The following is a 21,833-nucleotide window of genomic DNA, read 5'->3' as shown; positions in this document are numbered from 1 at the left end:
AACAACACTAAATTTAGATCTAAAATGATTTTTTTTTCTTCTCTTTTCAAAACAATTAAATTTATTTTATTTTATTTAAAAATCTTTAAAAGCATCTTAAATTAAAAAAAAGAGAAGAGAAAAGTAGGTTATCATTCTACTATACAGTAGAATTCAAGTGTAGTCACTGATTAGCCACTGTAATGAATGACTTAAGTATCAATTCAATGATAAATAATTGTATACGATCAAAAACCATTTTTTACGAAGATGGTCCAACTTTTTAGCAATCAAGGTACTCAAAAATTATTTTAATAATAATATTACAATTTTAACACAAAAAGTGTCTTTACATATTGTAAAAACAAAAAATTCATCGCTAAGCTAAAAATTTAAAAATAACATTCCTAAAATATAGTTCCATTATTTATATTATTTCATTGTTTTTTTACAATTTATAATAACATATATAATAACAATTATTTTATCTCTAAATTAGAAGATTGTTTATTAATTTATTGATACTTAATAAATTGTCTACAAAATATTTACAAAAGCAAATAAAAAATATCCAATCATTTTAGTCATCAAATAAGTTAAATTTGTCGTTTTTATACTGTATTAGTATTTAAAATGATTGTTATAATAAATAAAATAGAACGCTAATATTACTGATTCAAAACAAATTAGCAAAATATCTATTTTAATTTCTTAAATAATATTTATAAAAGAATACTGAAACATAAAAACATAGTAGATACTACCGTCTAATGTTACTGCGATATTGGTAAGCTTGATTTATGTATACTATCAACAACATACTAAATGATTTATAACTAAAAAAATATATCTAAATCAAATTAATGTTGGTTAATGGTCTCAAAATGATAACAGTACTGCAGTACTGTAGTGTACACAGTTAACTGAATAACTTAATAATCTAGATAACCTTTACAACATCTATAATATTTTGCATGATTATTTTCAACGACCCATCGAGAGATACAATAACGTAGTCTCGACTGAATGCATTTCGTGAATAAATTCATTTTTTTCTCCTGAAATAATATTTATTTTCATTTTTTATAGCCGAATAAAACATTCTTCAGATCGTTTATAACAAAATATAACTAGTTTACGACTTATTCATTTTAATCTTGAGTATTATGTGTTTTATAACTGTGATATATTTTTATTCCATATTTGTTCAAATATTATGACTACATATTACCACGCCTTACCTAACCTAACATCATATAGACTTTAAGTATACGGCCGAAAGTTAAACGTCTCTAATGCAGACCCTATATTATTATACTATTCACTCGTATAAAATCATAATAATATGATATATCACGGATTACAATATATAAACGCAAAGTACATTATATGACATGTAAACTATTAGTCACCTACCAGATGAATAATTAATAGCTATTGACTTACTATAGGTGTGACATTTTTACGATTTTTTTTTAAGGACGAATCAGTTGATGACATTCAATTGCATCTTCTACTCCTTACGCTTAACTCATTTCCCAAACATGTATTGAATCAAATAGTTACAAGTGATCAATAAACTAAACTATAGACAATTTATAAGAGGTTTGATTGTTTGTATTTTTTTGTATCTTCAATAACCAGTGACAGTTAATCATAATCCATAATATCATCTATTATAAAAAACAATATTCAATTTCAATTTCTATTTTTGTTGGTCTACTTGAAATATTTTTAGTACAAACTAGTTTTTTATTAATCTCGAAAGCTCTGTTAAATAGTATTATATTCAATAAAATACAACTAATTTGAAGCTACTGTGGCATGTAATAATATAATATACCTATTAACTATCGATTTCACGTCTTTTGTGCACATATATTTATTTATACAATATTATTATTTTTTATCGTTATAATTTTTAAGCTGAGCGGAGAGTAGACTAACACTTTTTTGGGTTAGGAATAGCTTTTGAAATAATGAGTGACCATGACGTATTGCGTGTAAACGACTGCGTATCGATATCAGTTTCGCAAAAACCGCATCACAGTCGGTACCGCCGAAACGAGTTTTCCCCGAAATATTTTATTTCCCGGGTAATAACAATCAAGCACCACCAGACCAAACGGAGACACACCACTATATTATTATTACGACATATTATATATTTTCCGCGTTTTCGAATCCTGAGCGTGCGGGTGTGTCCCATTTCATATGACATCCGTAAGAGGACGGTATTATTAAAATTAATATTATACACACATACATAAGTGTATGACGTGGGCATAGATGTATACATATGTATATTATATATATATATATGAATATATAAACGTACACAAGGTGATTCACCAAACAGGCTCATTCCCATTTTTCATTTAAAATTAACTTTATTCATATTCTGATTTTGGAATTTTTAAATATACTTTATATACTATATATTAAATTTTTTGAGATTTCTTGTACTATATAATATGTGTCTGCCAATACACATTTTTATTTTTCAAATGAAAACCTCCGTTTTTATTTTAAATAATTTGGAAGATAATTTTTTTGAAATTTTTTATGTACCTAATCAAAGATTTTAAAAGTCTCGAATAAGTAGTTTTCAGTTATTAAAATGTTTATACTATGAATAGTAATCCTTGGACAAATTTAATTTTCTAAGTGATTGATTGATATATTTTAACGATCATGGTAATTTTTTGTCAAATGTAATAGATACCCAGAATTGTTATTGTGTTACTCTAACTTTGCTGGTAATCGCCGATTACCTATAATGTTTGTTGGTTCTGCAAGTATGCGTTTCGGGCGAAAAATACGTGTTAAGATTTTTCAAGTAACAAATGTAAAACCAAATGTTAAAAAAATATTGTATAATTATTAACAACAATCTATAATATCGAGTTTTGACTATTATTATTTTGTAACTGCTATGCTGTTTAAATCAGTCAAGGTTTAAATCATCAGCATATTAACTGGATTAAACACATTAAGCGATATTTTTAATTATAATAATATGTTATGTACTATAATTAGGTACTATTTGTTAAATAATGTAATAAAATAAAAGATTATGTTTATTTAAATTTGAACTCACTTATCGTGATATACTCTATTTTGTGTTTTTATAATACAGTATTATACTCACAAGCAATAGCTTAAAAGAATAAAATAACTTTTTTAAGTAACAAATATACTGAATGTATTATATATGTCAATTCGTAACAATAAAAATCTTTTAAAATTAAATTGAATATAAAATGTATAATACATTGTTTATGGCAATAAGAAATCAAGTAACTTAAATTGTTAGGCCCTGTGGCACTCCGCTTATCTGCACAAAGATTTGATAAGGATAGACAGACTCACTTAAAAGTTCAAGTTTTAGAAAGTTGTATACAAATTTTAATATGTGGTTATGGCCAAGGACATGGTTCAATTTGTTTTGTAATAAATGGTTTTTGAAGTAGTTGTATGCTTTTAATATAATACTAAGACTGTCGACTGATCAAATCGAAAAATTTATTCACGGAAAAATTATAATTTTTATTTTTGTATATATTTTATAGGCAGTTATAAGCATCTTTATTTTTACAGAATCTGCAGTGTTCGATTGGAAAGTAATAAGTTTACTCCAGGAACCACGTTAGACGTATATTGACATTTTTCTCCAATAGTTTGCATAATGTATTCAAGAGTGAGATAGGGTGGTATATTTGGTGAATGTCTTCAGAGCAAATTAGACAGGTCGAAGATATCTGAAAATATTTGTTATTTTTCAAGAAACTTGGAATATAATATTTATTGTTGGAATTTTTTCAGATCATTCGCCGATTGATTGTGATACAGTACATTAATAATTAATTATTAGTTATGAGTTGAATGATAAGAAAATATTTGTTTTTTGTTCTTATAATAAACAAAATTTGTTTTATATTGTTGTATAAGAATTGACTTAAGCTCCAATATTCGATGTTTGATTTATTCGCTTTTTCCCAAAAATATTATATATTATATTACCTAATTAATATGAATTTTTTTTTTATATAATAGGGAGTTTATATTTGGAACGTTTTGTATCTATGTGATTATTCTTGTTATTTATATTATGACTGTGGTTGTTTGCATCGTTAGTTTTAATTTTGGCGTTGTGAAAGCTTTATCTGAATATTATACGGATACAAGTAAGTCATTAATCTCATTATCTACAGCATAAGTGGAACCAGTAAATATTAGAGAAACAAAAATTGTTTTTATTATTAATTTTTTTTTTTTATGAGTTTATTATTTTGTTTGTAAGACGTCGTCATTTAAATTAGGTCAGCATGCCATTCATTATTTTAAATATGAAAATTTAATAAATAAAGTAGAAACCTTAAAATAAACAAAATAATGAGCATATATTCATATTAACAGATCACGTCATGTAGTTTTACAGTGTGCTATTAAAAGCTATACATACAAGGAGTGCGATACGGATAAACGTTCAGCACTGGGTTGAGGTTGTACACGTAACTGTTATAATATGTATATTATACATTAGGTAGGTGCATTTATGCGATTAGCGCGTTTAGCATAATGAAATGAAAAATCGATTTCGCTACTCCATTGAGAAAGACACGCGCTTGTGCAGTACGACAACTCCGCAATACACAATATAATAATATAATGATGATGATAATGATAATAATAATAATAATAACAACAATATTACAAAATGGTTGCGGTCGTGGAACACATGGAATACATATAGGTAGAATTATATTATGACTGTCGCGATTTCGTATAATATTTATGTGCATATTTATATATAAATATATATTATACACACGACAGTGTAACGCTTTTACTCACATATAATTATAATACCTAATAATAATGTAATATGATACTGCGCATCGAAGTCAAACGCTTTAAATAAGTCATTGTCGGCGCGACGATATCTATATATCTATATATGTATATGTATATGTATATATGTATATATATATATATATATATATATATATATATATATATATATATATATATATATGTTTTATGTTTTAGTAGGTACCTACTATTACAATAACAATGTCTAATTTATAAAATCAATTGTGCGACAATGTGGACTACTCTGTAGATTATAGGCATTAGGGTTTTAATATATTATACTGCAAAGTAATAGGAACGTATTTACAAATACGATGAGTATATTATAATACACAGTAAAGTCATTATACGTATATATAATAATATTATATACAATAACAATATAAACAAAACAAATATCGATATGATCAACGATCTATCTTTTGCATATTATATAATAATATTCTATATATATAGGCTAAATATAATAACAACTTCAAACTCATTCAATAGCAAACAATTTTATTTTTTACTTATAAGTAAGTATGTATAATAATATGTAGGTCAAATAAACGATACATTTGCACTATTTCAATTATTATATATATTTATTTTTCTAAAATAATATAATATATAATATAAATATTACATACACAAATGTATTATTAGCTTGTATAATGTATTAATGAAACGTTTAATTGACAATATCAAGGAAAACTGACTCAAAGTATGTTGGCTAAAATATAGTAAGGCTTTCAAAGTAATTCGAATGAAATATTCGTTTTACCTAAATAATCCAATTAAAATATTTAATTTAACAAAAGATATATTATCAAATAGAATAATTTATATGCCACATTTATAACTATTCATCAAACTATTCTTATTGCAGATGAGTTAAATACAAAAGTTTTTAAGTGTATTACCATCATGCTTAATGTATTTTAAATTTATTATATCACACAGAGTTAATATTATTATACATACTTTATTTATTTTTTACAATGATTTGCAGTTGAATCGTTTAAAATAAAATATGTCAAAACATAATATTTAATAAATATTTGATATATTTTATTTATTAAATAACTGTTGTAATTATTAATCTAAAATAACTAATTTAACTAAAGTTTTAATAATAACTTAACTAAATATAATTTTCTGAGCATGATGATGTACAAAAATGTAGACAATAAATTCAAAATTGAATGAATTATTAACTATACATTTTACAATAAACGTGTGCTTAATTTTTTTAAAACAGCTACACTAGAAAATTGTGTTTTTTTCACTAATCAGATTTTCAGTTCTTCCGTACAGAATAAATTATTTAAGTATACTCATTATTTACTTTAATAGTAAAGATAATCAAGACGATGAAGTAACGCGACTGGTAACGCATATTGTCAAAAACTTCACCAGATCTATGGGTATATTATTCTCATTGTCAGATGTCCCGCCCGATAAACATGATAACGAGATGTGGATATGGCAATAATAAAGCGGGCGCACGAGAGATGATCTCGTAAAATACTACAGTGTCAAGTTGTCCGTTTTAATAAGTAATACAGTCTGTCTCGCGATAACTCAAAGTCAAGAGGGGATAAAAAAAACCGAACCATTTTGATTTGACTAACTCAAATTTTTCGGGAAGTAATTCGAATCTTCGTATTACATATGAAGAAAAAAGAAAGGACGTTATTCATATTATATAATAATACAAATACACTAGACAACTACTAGGGTAGATGTGATTACATTTTAAAAGCAACCGTTGTGTTATAAAAGTGATTTTGATCGGAGATCCGGAGTCCAGTGTAATACATAATATTATATATATTATATAGTCTATATTTCAGACTTTCAAAACATGGAGTCTCTGTAGTAATATTGTTTTCTGAATCGCCACGAATTAAATTTTGTTCATAACGGGCTTGCTATAAATGTTACTGTTTAGTTCCTTTTCAGTGTATTGTTGTGATTTACTAAAATAAATAAAAAAATAACAGTGGACAATTACGAAAATAACGTGTTCAAAATAACATTAATGTCAAATTCCCATTCGATACATAAAGACCTGACCTGTATGAGAGTTTTAGAGCACTTATTTTATATACTATACCCGTACAACTGTTAAAACTTTATAAGTATTAAGTAAAATAACAAACAAAAATTAAACACTCGTTGCAGAGTGCAGACACGGTTATTTGATAACCGTGGTGCAGACTAATTGAATTCCGATAGCAAAGCTATAATATACGATGAAGTATACGAGTATTTAGTAACATAAATGAAAATAGACCAAACTACTTTTTAATAGTATATTACTTCCGATTTTGATATAATGTGGCTAAGAATATATTCAATTAAAATTTCACGACGAATCGAAAATATTTTAGATACCGAAGAGTTGGACAAATTTAAGATTAATACAATAACATTTACTTCATAGGTATAAACTATAAAGCAATGATAACAAAAACCTGTAATTATATATAATATTACAAACCTTCATGAATATCTATTGAAACACACGCGTTAATGAAAGTAAAGGTTTTTCGACGTACATTTATCCATGCAAGTTTTGCTACTAAACTAATAAAAACTAATAGCGAGTAGGCCTATAAATTTACTAATAATCATAGTTCTAGGATATTTTGGCAAGTAAATTGTTTTTCTGGCGATAAGCCATTTTGACAAACAATTTTCTAGTTAAGATGGCAGAACATATACGTATTAAAAAATACATGTTTCATACATTACCAATAGTTTGATAGCCTTAAATGTAATAGTCTTGTGTCAATAGAAACGTAGGTACTGTTTTTAAATTTTGCAGCTCGTTTTTTAATAAATGCGTTATTTTTACTTTTCAATACATATTTAAAAATTACATCATAAATAGTTTTGTCTAAATATGTAAACATAAAAATTGTGATGATAAAAGATACCCATTACTTTAATAATTAATCCGCATACAAAATAATTTAAAGAATTAACTAGGTCATCATACTATGGAAAGACAAAAACAAATATTTTAAAATTAGATCCAAAAAATTATTTATTTTATTTAGAAAATAAGCCATTTTAATTGAAATAGCATATAATAATATGTTGACAAGCATTATTCACTACAACGCCGTTTAGGCGTATACATTTTCTGCTTTTAAATAAATTATAAGAAAAGATATGCGATGCTATCAATCGATGATCGATAAACTGCGAGTTAATTATTTCAAAAGATCGTGATTCCTTGTTCTAGACCACTGCAGAGCTCACTACGTTTAAATTACTTTTTAATTCGCAATTTTAGTACATTTATATTGCAATTAATTTAACAGATATATTATTTTTAGATTGAGTTATTAATATTTACACTATTGTTGAGATTTATTTCACGTCGGCGTTCAAAGAAAACAATTAATGTAACAAATTTCGTAATATATAAGAGATATGCGTTTAGGCCCGGGATTGCTATATAATAATACAATTCTGAATTCGTCTGACAGCGTCAGTCTTTGTTGTTATATATCGATGAATTGCCAGTAAATTTCGTTTCCGTCTGAAATAATATCGTCTTTAACGCGTTAACGATATGGTACGATTTACCCACTTAATTTATATACGTTTAATGAATATCAGTCTTGGCAGTAGTCCGAATACTTTTAGAAGACTGTTTCATAAAAGTATTAAATGATGAATTCTAAATATTTTTGAAAGTATTTCAAATACTTAATTCAAAATTCTTTTATAATATTAATTTAAATTGTTTTATTTTAATCCATATTAATAAAAAGCAATGTTTATGTGTGTCAATTTTTAAAAATTTTCATTTTAAAAATGGAATCGCACAGGTATTTGTTGGCTTATGAAACACGAATATTTTAGATTCTGAATAAAGCGATGAATGTATTGATTTTAAAATGATGTGCATTTTTTTTCGATCATGGCCTTTCAAGGTAATAAAAATGCTTTGATTTTCAACAAAAATTTCAACTGTTAAGTCAAATTAATTTTGTATGACTATTTGAAATTCAATATTCTTCATGAAGATTTTTTGACTCCTCTTGATTTTTGTTATCTTATTGGAATTTAAACTGAGGTACATTAAATTTTTACAAAGTGTTTATGAATTAACATTTTCTATACATAGTATAATTTTGAAAATATTTTGATTTTTTTGAGCTATTTATAGGTACCTATTATGAGCAATTTTCAAATTTTTTAATTTTTTTCCTAAAATACCGACAAAAAATTAATGTTGGGTCAAAAATTCTTGAAGATTTAATACAATATATTACAAAAAATGTGCATATTTTTTTTCTATGCATTTTGAGTTTAAATTTTTATAAAATTCACCAAAATCACAAACATTGACAACCTACAAGTATTTTATAATAAAAAAATTAAAATATATTAAATTTTTATCACTAAGGTTTATATATTAATTATATAATAAATGTAATGTTCTTGACAATACTTGGATCTACCTACTGCGAAATACTAATAGTAAAATAAATTACATTAATAGAAAATATCAAAAAATATATCATGAAATGTACTTAAAGATATAGGCTGACAGATCGTCTCCGTTCAGAAAAGTTTTTTACATGCAATAGTGTATCATTAAATTCAAATTTAACATCATTACTCGCTCAACACCTAATGTACAACTGAACGATACTAACTTTCCTATCTTCTTATGTATATGCACAATAAATAGGTAGTTGAAAAAATACTTCAATCTTCAATTTCGAGGGTGATTTATGATAAAAAATTGAATCTAGTTTGCACTTTAATGATTTCATAGTTAAAATTTTAACTAGTTTCCAAAATAATCGAGAAAACAAAAAAATTATGTACTATTTTCTTTTTTTGAAGTTACTCAAAAACAAATAATCGTAAATTTATAAATATAATTTTCTTCATAGTGACACACTCAAAACCTATCAAACAGCATATAATAATATATAATTTTAAATTTGGTCCATACAACTTAAATTACTATATTAAAAATAATAAAATATGTATAGTTTAAATTTAACGTGGTTTAAGACACTTAAAATTCACTCGCATTATTTTATTTTTCATGTAAAATCGCTATGCAAAATAACTTAGTATTTAATATAGTTAAATACAAATTTTTATTTTGTAAATCATACAATTTTTTGTTTTATTATTATATTATAATTATTATAAAAATACAATATATTTTTTCATTGACTAAAATTTCAAATTTTCTTAGCTTCATTTTTTTTAATACTAAAAAAATAATATTTTAATAGTATTTGAATAAATATTTTGATAAAGTATTCAAAATAATATTTTTCATAAGCATTCGAATTTTTAGTCCAAATACTTTTTAAAAGTATTTTCCACAAATCTGAGTCAAATATTTAAAACGATATAATATTATACTCGTCGCATTTCTACTTAGCATTCGACCCGTCCGTATAATACGACAGATTTTCTGTATACGGTTTCGTATAATATACTGGGTATATACACGTAATATACGTATTATATACATCACTCAGCGGGGCATACTCGGCGCCGCGGACAAAAGCGTCGTCGTTTCGAGACGTGAATTTGACGGGTCCGAGTCGTATTAATCGGCAGAGGACAAAAACAGAAGCTCCGACGACGTAAGCCCCAGTTGCAGTGCAGCTTGCCAGATTTCCTCGTCAAACCCCGTTTTTCATGAAACGCAACCCTTCGTCCGGCACACGAGCACAAATCTCGTGGCGAGCGGAATACGAGTACTGCCGCACACGCATACATACACACACATGCGAAAATATTATACAGGACGATTCTCGCGCTTATCTTTAAGTTGTCATATTGTGTTGTTATAAAATGGAAAATGCAAGTACAAGAACATAAAACAAAATACTAATGAGTTAAAAATAATTAAAAAAATGTGTAGACCAATATGTCATCTTTAACACGCTAAAAACTCTCAAGTGCTAAAATCAAATTACTCAGAACATACGATTAAAACGCGTTTAAAAAATAAACTTTTAATGATCTACAGACACTAATTTTAAAGTGAATATCTAATTTTATTTTGAGAAATATTTTTTTTGCCAAGCACTCGTCATAATAAGAATTTACATTTCGAATGATAGTGTCATATTATAAATTATTAATCGCATAGAAAGTATTTTATAAAATATGATCTATAAGAGGTCTTATTTATTAATTCATTAATTCTACAATGAAAATAGGCGATAGAACATAGGAGAAAATTATACTTTTTTAGTTGAATCAAGGAACCAACACTTAAAAAACCGTAAATTATACAGATAAGATGATTTTTTTTGTGTAAATGACGATATTTTTACATTTTTAAATAAAAATAAAATTATAATTTTATTGTGTACCTATTGTATCTCTAAATAAATATTACCTGGTTTACAACAAACGAATCACTCCGTAAGTATGTTGTACCCTAATTTATAATATATATTCAGTGTATGTATGAGTTTCCGTGTATATGTGTGTTATAATATATTATCGTTGTGAAATATATTATTGTCGTCGTCGTCGTTGTCGTCGTAGTCTAGTGCACTCGCAAAAATCGCCGCGGGTGGGATGCGCGATTCCACCGCCACGTGACCGGATTATTGTTTATATACAGGATGGTTAACGGTGGACGCGACATTATCGTGTTTTATGTATGTTTGGTGTTTTTATAACCCTTTGGTTCCATATATTATTCGTATATGCCATACACGAAGAATAAATTATACTATTAGTCCCACAACACCCTATTCGTTGGTCTGCCTTCATACAACAACGGGATTTTTATGGCTACACTAAGTTTCTTATACTGCAAACAAATGTTTTCATAAAGTTTAAAGTGTTTAAAATCTGAAAAAAAATCTGAAATTAAATTCAGTAAATTCTATATTTAGGGGTAAAATTCATTATTTTGAATTAAATGAAAACTGATGCTTAACTATATATCATATACTAATAATACGTACATTTTATACTAAATACTAAATAATTCTAACTTATTTATATAATATAATAATAAAAAAACAGTCAATCGTAATTTAATTTTTGACCAATTTAATTTCTGATATGAAACATCAATGGCGTAAAATATAAAAAAAATAATAACACTAAAACAGTCATAAACCTTAAATGTTGTCGAAAAAAATTATTAACTTTTTGATAGTGATGCAATTACTTTTACTAACACTAATTTTTACTACTTTAAATTAATTTTTTTTTTTAAACAACCTATATTTTTAATTTTATAATCGGAAGCGGAATCCCTTTCTAAAAATGTTCAATTGTTTATTAACATTAGATGTAAAAAAAAATTATAATTTATAAAAACTTTCAATTTTTGGATATACTGATAAAAATAGTTGAAAACTTTTGCAAAGTGCATATTATCATTTTACTGCACTCGTCCAAACATTAAATACTTATAAATTAAAAAAAACTTTTTGTGTATAGTATTATAAATTTATAAATTAAACCATATCAATATATAAAAATACAAACATTTACTTGGGAAATGAGTACGGCCGTTTGATAATGATGGATCACACTATATAATATTATATAGGTACCTAATGTACATATAATGATATACGTTTTAACCATATTATAATACACTCATGTTATGATAATATACATTATACATAATATTATTATATACGTTATTCCACTTCACCGCCACTACGTCTGTTACTCGAACTTCGCGTTATCTCCTTACGGGCAAAAAAAAACAAACGCGCGAGTCCTCGGAACAAACACGCTCGCGGTGCCGCCGCACACGTACATAATATTATACATCGTATTGTACGATTTAGGTACATACATGATATGCGAATACGTATATATACGAATATTATGTACGATATAATTTTGATTATGTACCAAACATTGTGCCATGATGCGCTGCGTCTCGGAGATAGGGTACGTAATAATATATAATTATAAACTTTTACATGAGTGGAGATGACGATATACATATTATAACATATTATAACATAGTATTATTATACGTATGTAGTCACTCTCAGTGCCGTACTTAGCGATAGGGTTCTAGGGTTCTAATCCCACTTCCCTAGAAATGCCGTCTTTCCACGAAAAATCGTATTAACTATCATAATCAATGAACTGAGTCGATTATTATTGTTTGTTATTTTTAATTTTTAATAAATGTAGAATGAATATTGTATACTCCTATTAAAAAAAATCCTAATGTGCGATGTGCGAAATGCTAATATGTGGTGTATTATAATATGCAGAGGTTGACTAGGGATGAGACGATTTTCTCTACAGATCTTTGCGAAACGAGATGTCAAAAATAAAAGTACATTTGGCGCAAAGATGAATATTGTTTTTGCAGTCCAGTGCCAAAAGAGAAAAATGTGACCATAAAGATTATTTTTGTCAAATCAAAATAATCTGGTGCACCCGAATCGCCTCTTAAATCTTGGTAGGTTGGATTTATTTTACTAGAATTGCCTCCGGGAGTTTTCGGAGGCAATTTCAGTTTATTGGAACCGGCGTTGGTAATTCATTATTTGACAGATTATTTTCTTGAAAGTTGTCTACCATTTTTATAACATGCATACACTGTACACATTGGCTGTATTTTGAAGAGATGATGTTTGCTTGGATATACATGATAAGTTTCTGCTCGTATTTTATTTTTTATTATTTATTAGCTACTCAAATTTCTATTCCAGATTTCAATAAAATAAAATAATTTCAAATCACCTCCGAAATACAATACCAATATAATACACAACGACAGAAAAACGATATTATAGTTTTCCCTTATTTTCTCATGCTTATATTATATGAAATCGATAATCGAATATCTATATATAAGATAAAATTTATCGATGTTCCAATTTATAATATCGGTGATGGTAGGTAATTGGATTATATCCCGTCGACCCTCTTATCGAAATTGAGACACTACATCGCCTCTTACGAAATTAACTTAAAACTAATTTATTAGGTGAACGTAAGTTCTTATACGAGACATAACAGTTAAAAAAAATAGTTAGTAGTTTCTACACAGTGAAAAAAATTATTGCGTATGTATGCTTTTACGCGGATGTTAAGGTATTATAAAATAAAAATAAATTCAATTCGTTGTGTCGAAATTATGATTTAGATCAGTTATATATATATATTATTATGATAACTGATAAATTATTATAATACATTAATAATATAAATGATAAAATATATAATCATAAAAAAAACTAAAAGCCAAATTTATTTTTAACAATAAAAAAATTATTGTAATATATTATATAAATATAAGATCATCAAACATTTTTTTTTAAGACATTAAATTTTATTTAGGTAATTTGTTTTGGAACCCTAAATACTTAAAATGATTATGTATTGACTTATTGTATTTGATTTAATATCTAAAGGTGCACTATCATTCATAATAACCATAGTGGTTGAAACGAGCTCAGTTACTCAATTCCGTTATCATTATACCTAATTCATACTTTATTCGTATTATATAATTATATAGATTACCGATCGTTGTATAGAAACTTACTCGTCGTTTAATTTTTAAATTAGTGTAGGAACTTAAGCAGTTAATCATCTCATTTTTATACTTATATGGGAATAATGCAAGTATGTTATTTTAGATTTAATTTAATATTATCTATTATGGTCTTAACAGTGATAGTTATTCACTTACTTTTAAATAAAATACAGGTATTTTAAATTTCAATTAGGACAAAATAACATGATTTACAATTATTTATAATTGTTGTCTTAAAAGTATTATCATGAAAAAAATATATCTATTTTAATATTTTATTAGATAAGTAAATTTTACCATTAAGTTCACCATGATGTGATGTATTTTAGGCATTTAGTTATAATTTGGTTGATCGTAAGAATTCTCTCGCAAGAGTCGCATCTTAGAGTTGGTAATTTGGTGTAAGGAAGAAATGGGTTATATTCACATGTCTTATACTCTGACTCAAGTAATTATGACTTTATCTCATCAATTTAAGACAAGACGAAATTTACATTATTTTTTTTTTAATTTAAGGTTTTATGTAAGACTGTTTAGTCATAAATAGGTCGTTTATCATAATTATACGTTGTACGCACTGTTGTGCACATATTTCTTTGCTATATATCATGATAATATTGTATATAAACACATTGTATAAGGTACGCACGAATGTTATAGTTCAGGGATTTTAAGGGCGATTGGACGAGGGGAGTTCGTTGTCGTTGTTGTTGTTCAATCGAACGAAAATTCGGACGCCCCAGCGATATAAGCGATTTCTCATTGGCGCTATGGCATTTTATATTATACCATATTACTGTAGTATGTATATAATATACATATGATATGTTGTATAGTATCTACGGAAGAAAATAAATTGCGTGTATGGCACGCGTGAGCACGGGGTTCGTATATAATATTATAATGTGAAGAATATTATAAGAAATAGAAAACAACTCTACGCATATTATATTATGTACCTAATACATATTGCGTATTATAGCACTGCACGCCGCTCAAAGAATCCCGAAACAATAATGTACCGTTAACATATTATACACAGAACAGCCACACGCGTACACCCATGAGTTATATTATAGGTAGGTAATACATAATATATAATACATTATATACGGAATGCGAGAACGGTTTTCGCAGGGGGCGATAATAATAATTATTATTAGGGAAAATGGGGAATAATGCTCCCAAATCTTACGGTATAAGACTGTAATTGCCCGAAAGGCTTAGTAATATCACAGAATAATTGCCGTATTATTATTAAATAATAATAACGCATACACAAATACATTTGATAATACTATGATAATCGTTTCGTATACGATAATAATTTTATATTATTCTGCCTAGTCACGTTTAGCCTGTCGTACATGAATAATATACTATTTCAAGTGTGGTTTCTAGTAGAAAACTGGATCTTAATAGTGGTTATCGATAGTCAAAATTGAAAATTTGCAGTATTTCTCAAAATAATTGGGGAAAAAATAAAGATAAATGGAATTTTCTACGCAAAACCAATTTTGTTTTTTTTTTGTGTAACTCAAAAATGAATACTGCTTATATAATTGCATATTTTATTCATAGTATTACTTTGATTCTTTTTAAGCTAGAAGTAGTCATATAGACATTTGTTTTTTTTTATGTTGATTGAAAAATTAATGCTCTGCGTTAACACTTAAAACTGAAATATAAACTTTCTCATAAATTACTTATATACCTATTAAAAAATATCAAAAATAGATGCATACTAAACAAAAAAAAATTATAAATATTTTTAATTTAAACTTGGCCGAAATATGATGTTTAAAAAAGCATATATTATGTATATTTTATGACCTATATTATTATATTATTTATATTTTATAATATATACGAAATTACTTATAACGATTTCTGCCTTATTTCACATAAATAATATTAGCCCTATAAAGCATATTCGTATATTTTTCAAATAATGAGAAAACAACAATATTTAGATTGTTTTATCGCATACGGGAAACACTAACTTACAATTTATTATTATAATATAACGACATAACATGTGGGGTTTTTTTTTTAATTATATTACCATTTTCAAACATTTTGTTATTGGTATCATCTATATCGATAAAATAATATATATGACACAGAAACAGGAATAAAAAAATATCGTTTACAATATAATATTATGTAAAAAATATTAAAATACGTCCATTTGTACTATTTTTGCTCATCGTTGATGAAAATTAAAAATCCGTAATCCTATTGAATAGCAACCACTTAGTAATTTTCTTTAAAGTTAATAATCATAGTTTACAATTCCAATATGATTATGAATACCTACCTCAGCTATCTCGTAGTAAAACAAGTAATTAGTACAGCCGAACAGATATATATTACTATTATTATTATAATCATAACAATATACTACAAAATGTATCATAAATTATAATACCAAATATGGAGTCAATAAAATACTTCAAAATGTTCTCCTAAACGTCGATGTACCTATTTTGCCTAAATATTACTCCGTACAAAACCGAATGTTAATAACTGCATAATATTAATTATTATAGGTGTACCTAATAATATGATAAATATACAGTATTCCATTGATGTAGTATAAAGAAGTTTGTTATTATAAATTGAAAAAAAAATACCAAATAACCAAACAATCGAATCTGAACAGAAAATATAATGATAACTTATTAGTTATTTGAGTTATAGCATTATTTGAACATTATTTTATAGGTAGTTTTTAAAAAAAATCTTAATCGCATAGTAGGCCAACTGAAATTTATTAAAGTAAAGTGTAGTTTTTAGTTGATCGAAATTCACATCCATCATTGTTTCATACACCACGTACACCGATTTTATGTCGTGTATAATATACCATACAAATATATGTGTATGTGTGTGTTACGTGTTTTATACACGTGAACGTCACGTGTGACATTTAATTAGCGGGATGGCTCGGCGCGAAGTTGTGCGTCGACTTTGGCGTGCGCATTTTAGACGACGAACCATGGATTACGCAACTCCACCCTCTGTGTGTATAACAGCGTACACCTACCAACCCGGTCAGGTAGAAATATACAATGAAAAAATATATTTATATATTAGGATTATTAACTACCATCTATATACGCAGTAATAAATTCTCGTGTGAAAAAAGTGAATCAGATTATTACATAAGTGTCTAAATAATTACTCTGGTTATCGATGCGTGTGTATACAGCTATTTGGAAGAAATTTTTGGCAGGTAGGCACAATTAGGATGTATTTAGAAACTGGCCTAGGGTTAGTTGGAGGGAGGTTAGTCACCCGGGCGATTAAATTGTACGGCATTGTGAGCAAGAGAAATTATTTTTTATCATCGTAATGATAATACATATTGACATAGTCAGTTGCAAAGTCGGGAGGAAGCATGAAAAAAAATTATCACCTGTGTGCCAAATATCCCTGATGTGACGTCACACTGCTTTACTGGTGTAAACACAAATCTTCAAAGCTAACCCAACAAACATTTTCGGTGTCGTGCCTTAAAAATAGACGATTCTGTTCACGGAAAAATGACTTGAGAAGAGCAGCTGTATCGTTTGCATTTTTCGCACGAGCAAATGAAATAAAAATCATAGATAATCCTTATTTGAGTTATTCGCTGAACGGATTTGAATGATATTATTTCGGCAAAAGTGAGAGAAAAATATCTTAATATCTGGGGCTTCTAGAAATCCGATTTTCGATTTTCGTATATATACTTGGAGATTGTGTAAAGCTTATACGTATTTCTCCAAAATCGATAAAACAAAACAATCTTTAACGCTGATATGATAATTTGTTGAAAAATTTAAAGAATCTAAGTTAGAACAATAATATATATACTTAAAAAATATTCACCTATGATAAATCACCAAATGCGTAATACTTTCCATTTTATTACTTGGCCTGCAAATAATATAAACATGATCTAACCCATCCAGTTAATTTTGGTACTCAGTAACCGCTAAAATTAAAAAAAAAAGTGATCTAAAAACTTTATTATATTATCAAAAAAGTATAATCGGAACACTTTTTTTTATATAAGCGTTAAGTTCACCTAGGGTCAAGATAAGCTGGATAGGTTTTTTATTAGGCTTTATAAGTGCGTAATTCGAAATCAATCGGCGTAATCTGTATAAAACCATGTTCATTGTTCGTCATACAACGACGTTTATTTTTTATCTGCAAGCATGTCATTTCTTAATAATAATTAGGAATCGGAAGTTTTAAGAACTCTAATAAACAAAATAATATTTTGTACATATTATATAAAAAAAACTTTATGACATAAAAACTAAAACGTTAAATATATTGTAAAAAAAAAAAATAATAATTCCAAAATAAGTACCTATTTATGAATAATCATTTATTAACATTATTATTGCATTGTAGGTATTATATTGTTACAAAAATAAAAATTGTTTTAATAAATAAACGAAAAATTAAAATGAAAGATCAGATGTGTAGAGATCTGACGGTTGCCGGTTAGCGATATTATTTTAAATAAACTGAAAATAATTATTGGTATACTTAAACAGGAATAGTATTTATAAAAATACATTTTAATATTTGTGAAGTTGTATAATATTAAAATGTATTAGTCATAAAGTAAAAAACATTTTTTTTTTTTTTGTAGAAATCATTAAAATAATAATATATTAAATCAAATATTTGCAAATTGTTTCTAACTCCGGTGAAATATGCGTGCTAAGCATTACCTACCTAAAAAATCTTCGCTTTCTGAACACGTCAACTTTAGCGACGCGTAAAACAGATTACTAGAGTTTATACCGCAATGAATCGAGAACTTTATATTTTAATTTTTAATAATACAGTATATATATATATAGAAAACTATTCGACAACCGCAAATTGTATACTATTCTCAGTCGTATAATAATATTTTTTGCGTCCACGTGTTGCAGGCCGCCCAAGGAGCCGTCCGGCTAGAAGGAGACGTGATCACCTCACACGGGTCCGTGTCCAGCCTGCCGATGGGAAGCGCGTTGGTGCTGGGCGCGTCGGGCCGGGGCAGAGGGTCGTCTTCGCCCGCCGATAACGCGTCCGTGTGCACTTGCACGTGCACGCGGTCAAGGAGCAGGAACGACGGATACCGTTCGGGCGATTCACCGCCGTACGCGTCGGGCTCCGTCTACGGCGGCGGTGTCGTCACCGGGCGGGGCGTCGGCAGCGGCGGCGACCGGGACGACGGTGACGACGGGTGCAGCGGCGACGACGACGACGACGAGGACGACGACGGGTGCGAGCCGCAGGACATACAGCTGGACACGTTCTACGATGGTCGTGCGGTGGCCTCCACGTCGGTCGACCCGTACAGCTGTCGGCAGCGCGTCGTTCAAACGCAACAGCAACAGCAACAGCAACTGCAGAACGAACACAGATCGTCCATTTGACGTATGTTCGCCAGTGGCCGAGGTGTAGGAGGCGGCGGCGGTGGTGGTGGCAGTGCCGGCGACTGCGACCGCGTCGGTTATCCGTACACGCCGTTTGCATAGCGGCCGTGCGCGAGCACCGTAACCGCGTGCCGACCGGCGGTACCGCGGTAACGGTTGCGTATCCGTTCTCCGGTCTTATCGGAAGACACGACACTGTACGTTCGACGTGACAGAAATACGTCTCGTACAATTATTATGGAGTTAGATTGAGCATAGTTGACAGCAGATCTACACATCGCGTTGTATAATCGTGCCGCTCGTCAGCGTAATCTCTCACGGTGTCGTAGGTACGTACGATTTCGGTTGAAAGACGACGAACAATAATGACCCGCAACAGCCACGTAATCGAAAAATGAAATCGAGAAACGTATAGACGACGCGAAAATCGTAATCAAACGATCGAAAACAATCGCGGCGGGCTACTCTGATGTACCTAGCTGCAGCACAAAAGGGGAGGGGCCATGTCTGCGTTACACCGCAATCGTGTAAAACGAAAATAAAATTGTATTAGGAACATTAAAATATTATGACGACATTATATTAAACATTTAAAACAAATATTATTAAAGAAAATAAAACGTAATTATGTACATACATGATAGAAAACGCAAACTCAATTCCGTATCGACAATTTTGTTGTTGGTCCTTTTGAGTTATTTTTATTATTCTTTCTAATTTTTTTTTTTATTTTTTTCTTTATGTTATAACTACCTACATGTTAGCATAAACGTATTAATCAAAAATGTTAAAGTAATAATAATAGTTTTTCGACTTTGAATAATATATTACGAACGATTCCGAAATTAAAATAATTATATAATAATATGTCTATTATATAGTATATATGTGTATAATTATAATTTCAATTTTTTTTTTATTTATTTAAATATTGTACATTTTTTGCTTTACACGTCAGTACGATCATATTATTATATTCCTTCAAATTTTGGTCTCGTTTTTCAATTTTGTTATTCATTTTTTTATATCTTTGAATTTTTTTAATACAATTACCATTGACATTCGAATATTAAACAATAAATAATACTATTAATGATACAATAAATTTAGTTACATTATTTTGTTTACTTATAATAAATTAAACGTTTTAAACATTGATTTTGAAATTGATGTATATAACTATAATATAATATATAGCTCGTATTCAAATGTTGTATATACATTTTTACATTATTTTATTATAATATAATTAGCTAAAAATCTATTGTTTTTAAATAAAAACTTAAAACACAAATGAAAAAAAAAATATTGGTATTGTAATTATTTTCTACAAATCAATAGATATTTTATTAATATATAATATAGTATCTCTACATTAATATTTTAAAAAGGCACATTAAAAATCTGAACATTTGTTGTGGGCCATATGTTAACTACCTACCTACGTCCTACATATTTCTAACATATTATTATAAAATTGTAAGTAATGATTGCTTTTTTCCTTATCTGCGGACTGGGTAAAATTTGTACACGAGCCGCAATTTGACAACCCCTGATCTATAGTATAGGATTAAATTGTATAATTAGATAATAGATAGTATTATCAAATACATTATTTGTTGAAGGGATGTAAGGTAAATATTCTTCCTGATAATATTCAAAGAGATACAAATGCATAATGATCTTCCAAAGCTATAAAACAGGGTATGAGGAGTTAAAAGGAAAATTAATGGCTAATGCAAATAGAGAGTGTACCTATTCCAATGAATTTTGAATTTAATTCCTATTTTTTTTTTAATATTTCATTTCTGCACTCCTTAGTATATTTTCTAAACACTACCAATGGGCTATGGGTATTATAATAATACATTTATAGTAACTATTTGACTAAATTAAATTTAAATTTAAAGTAACTTTTAAGATAATAATGGAAAAATTATTTATTGTTTTAACTGATTGAGGATTTAATTTAATACATTACAATGACCAATAACAACATAAATGATCTATAATAAATAATAATG

At 27.8% G+C, this 21,833-nt stretch overlaps 1 protein-coding gene across 1 annotated transcript in view; it reads left to right on the top strand.

Annotated features, from left to right (window-relative positions):
• The window catches only part of LOC132920512 (two pore potassium channel protein sup-9-like), a 69,735-nt gene extending 48,717 nt beyond the window's left edge, over window positions 1–21,018 (top strand). Inside the window, exon 6 of the mRNA XM_060982960.1 lies at window positions 19,321–21,018. Within this exon, the coding sequence (XP_060838943.1) occupies window positions 19,321–19,809 (489 nt within the window). The 3' untranslated portion in view covers window positions 19,810–21,018. The remainder of the gene's footprint in view (window positions 1–19,320) is intronic.
• The last annotated feature ends 815 nt before the right edge of the window (window positions 21,019–21,833 follow it).

The sequence above is a fragment of the Rhopalosiphum padi genome, chromosome 2 (assembly GCF_020882245.1).
Source record: "Rhopalosiphum padi isolate XX-2018 chromosome 2, ASM2088224v1, whole genome shotgun sequence".
Taxonomy (NCBI): Eukaryota; Metazoa; Arthropoda; class Insecta; order Hemiptera; family Aphididae; genus Rhopalosiphum; species Rhopalosiphum padi.
The sequence above is the reverse complement of the archived record's forward strand: the minus strand, read 5'-3'. Positions and strand labels throughout refer to the sequence as shown.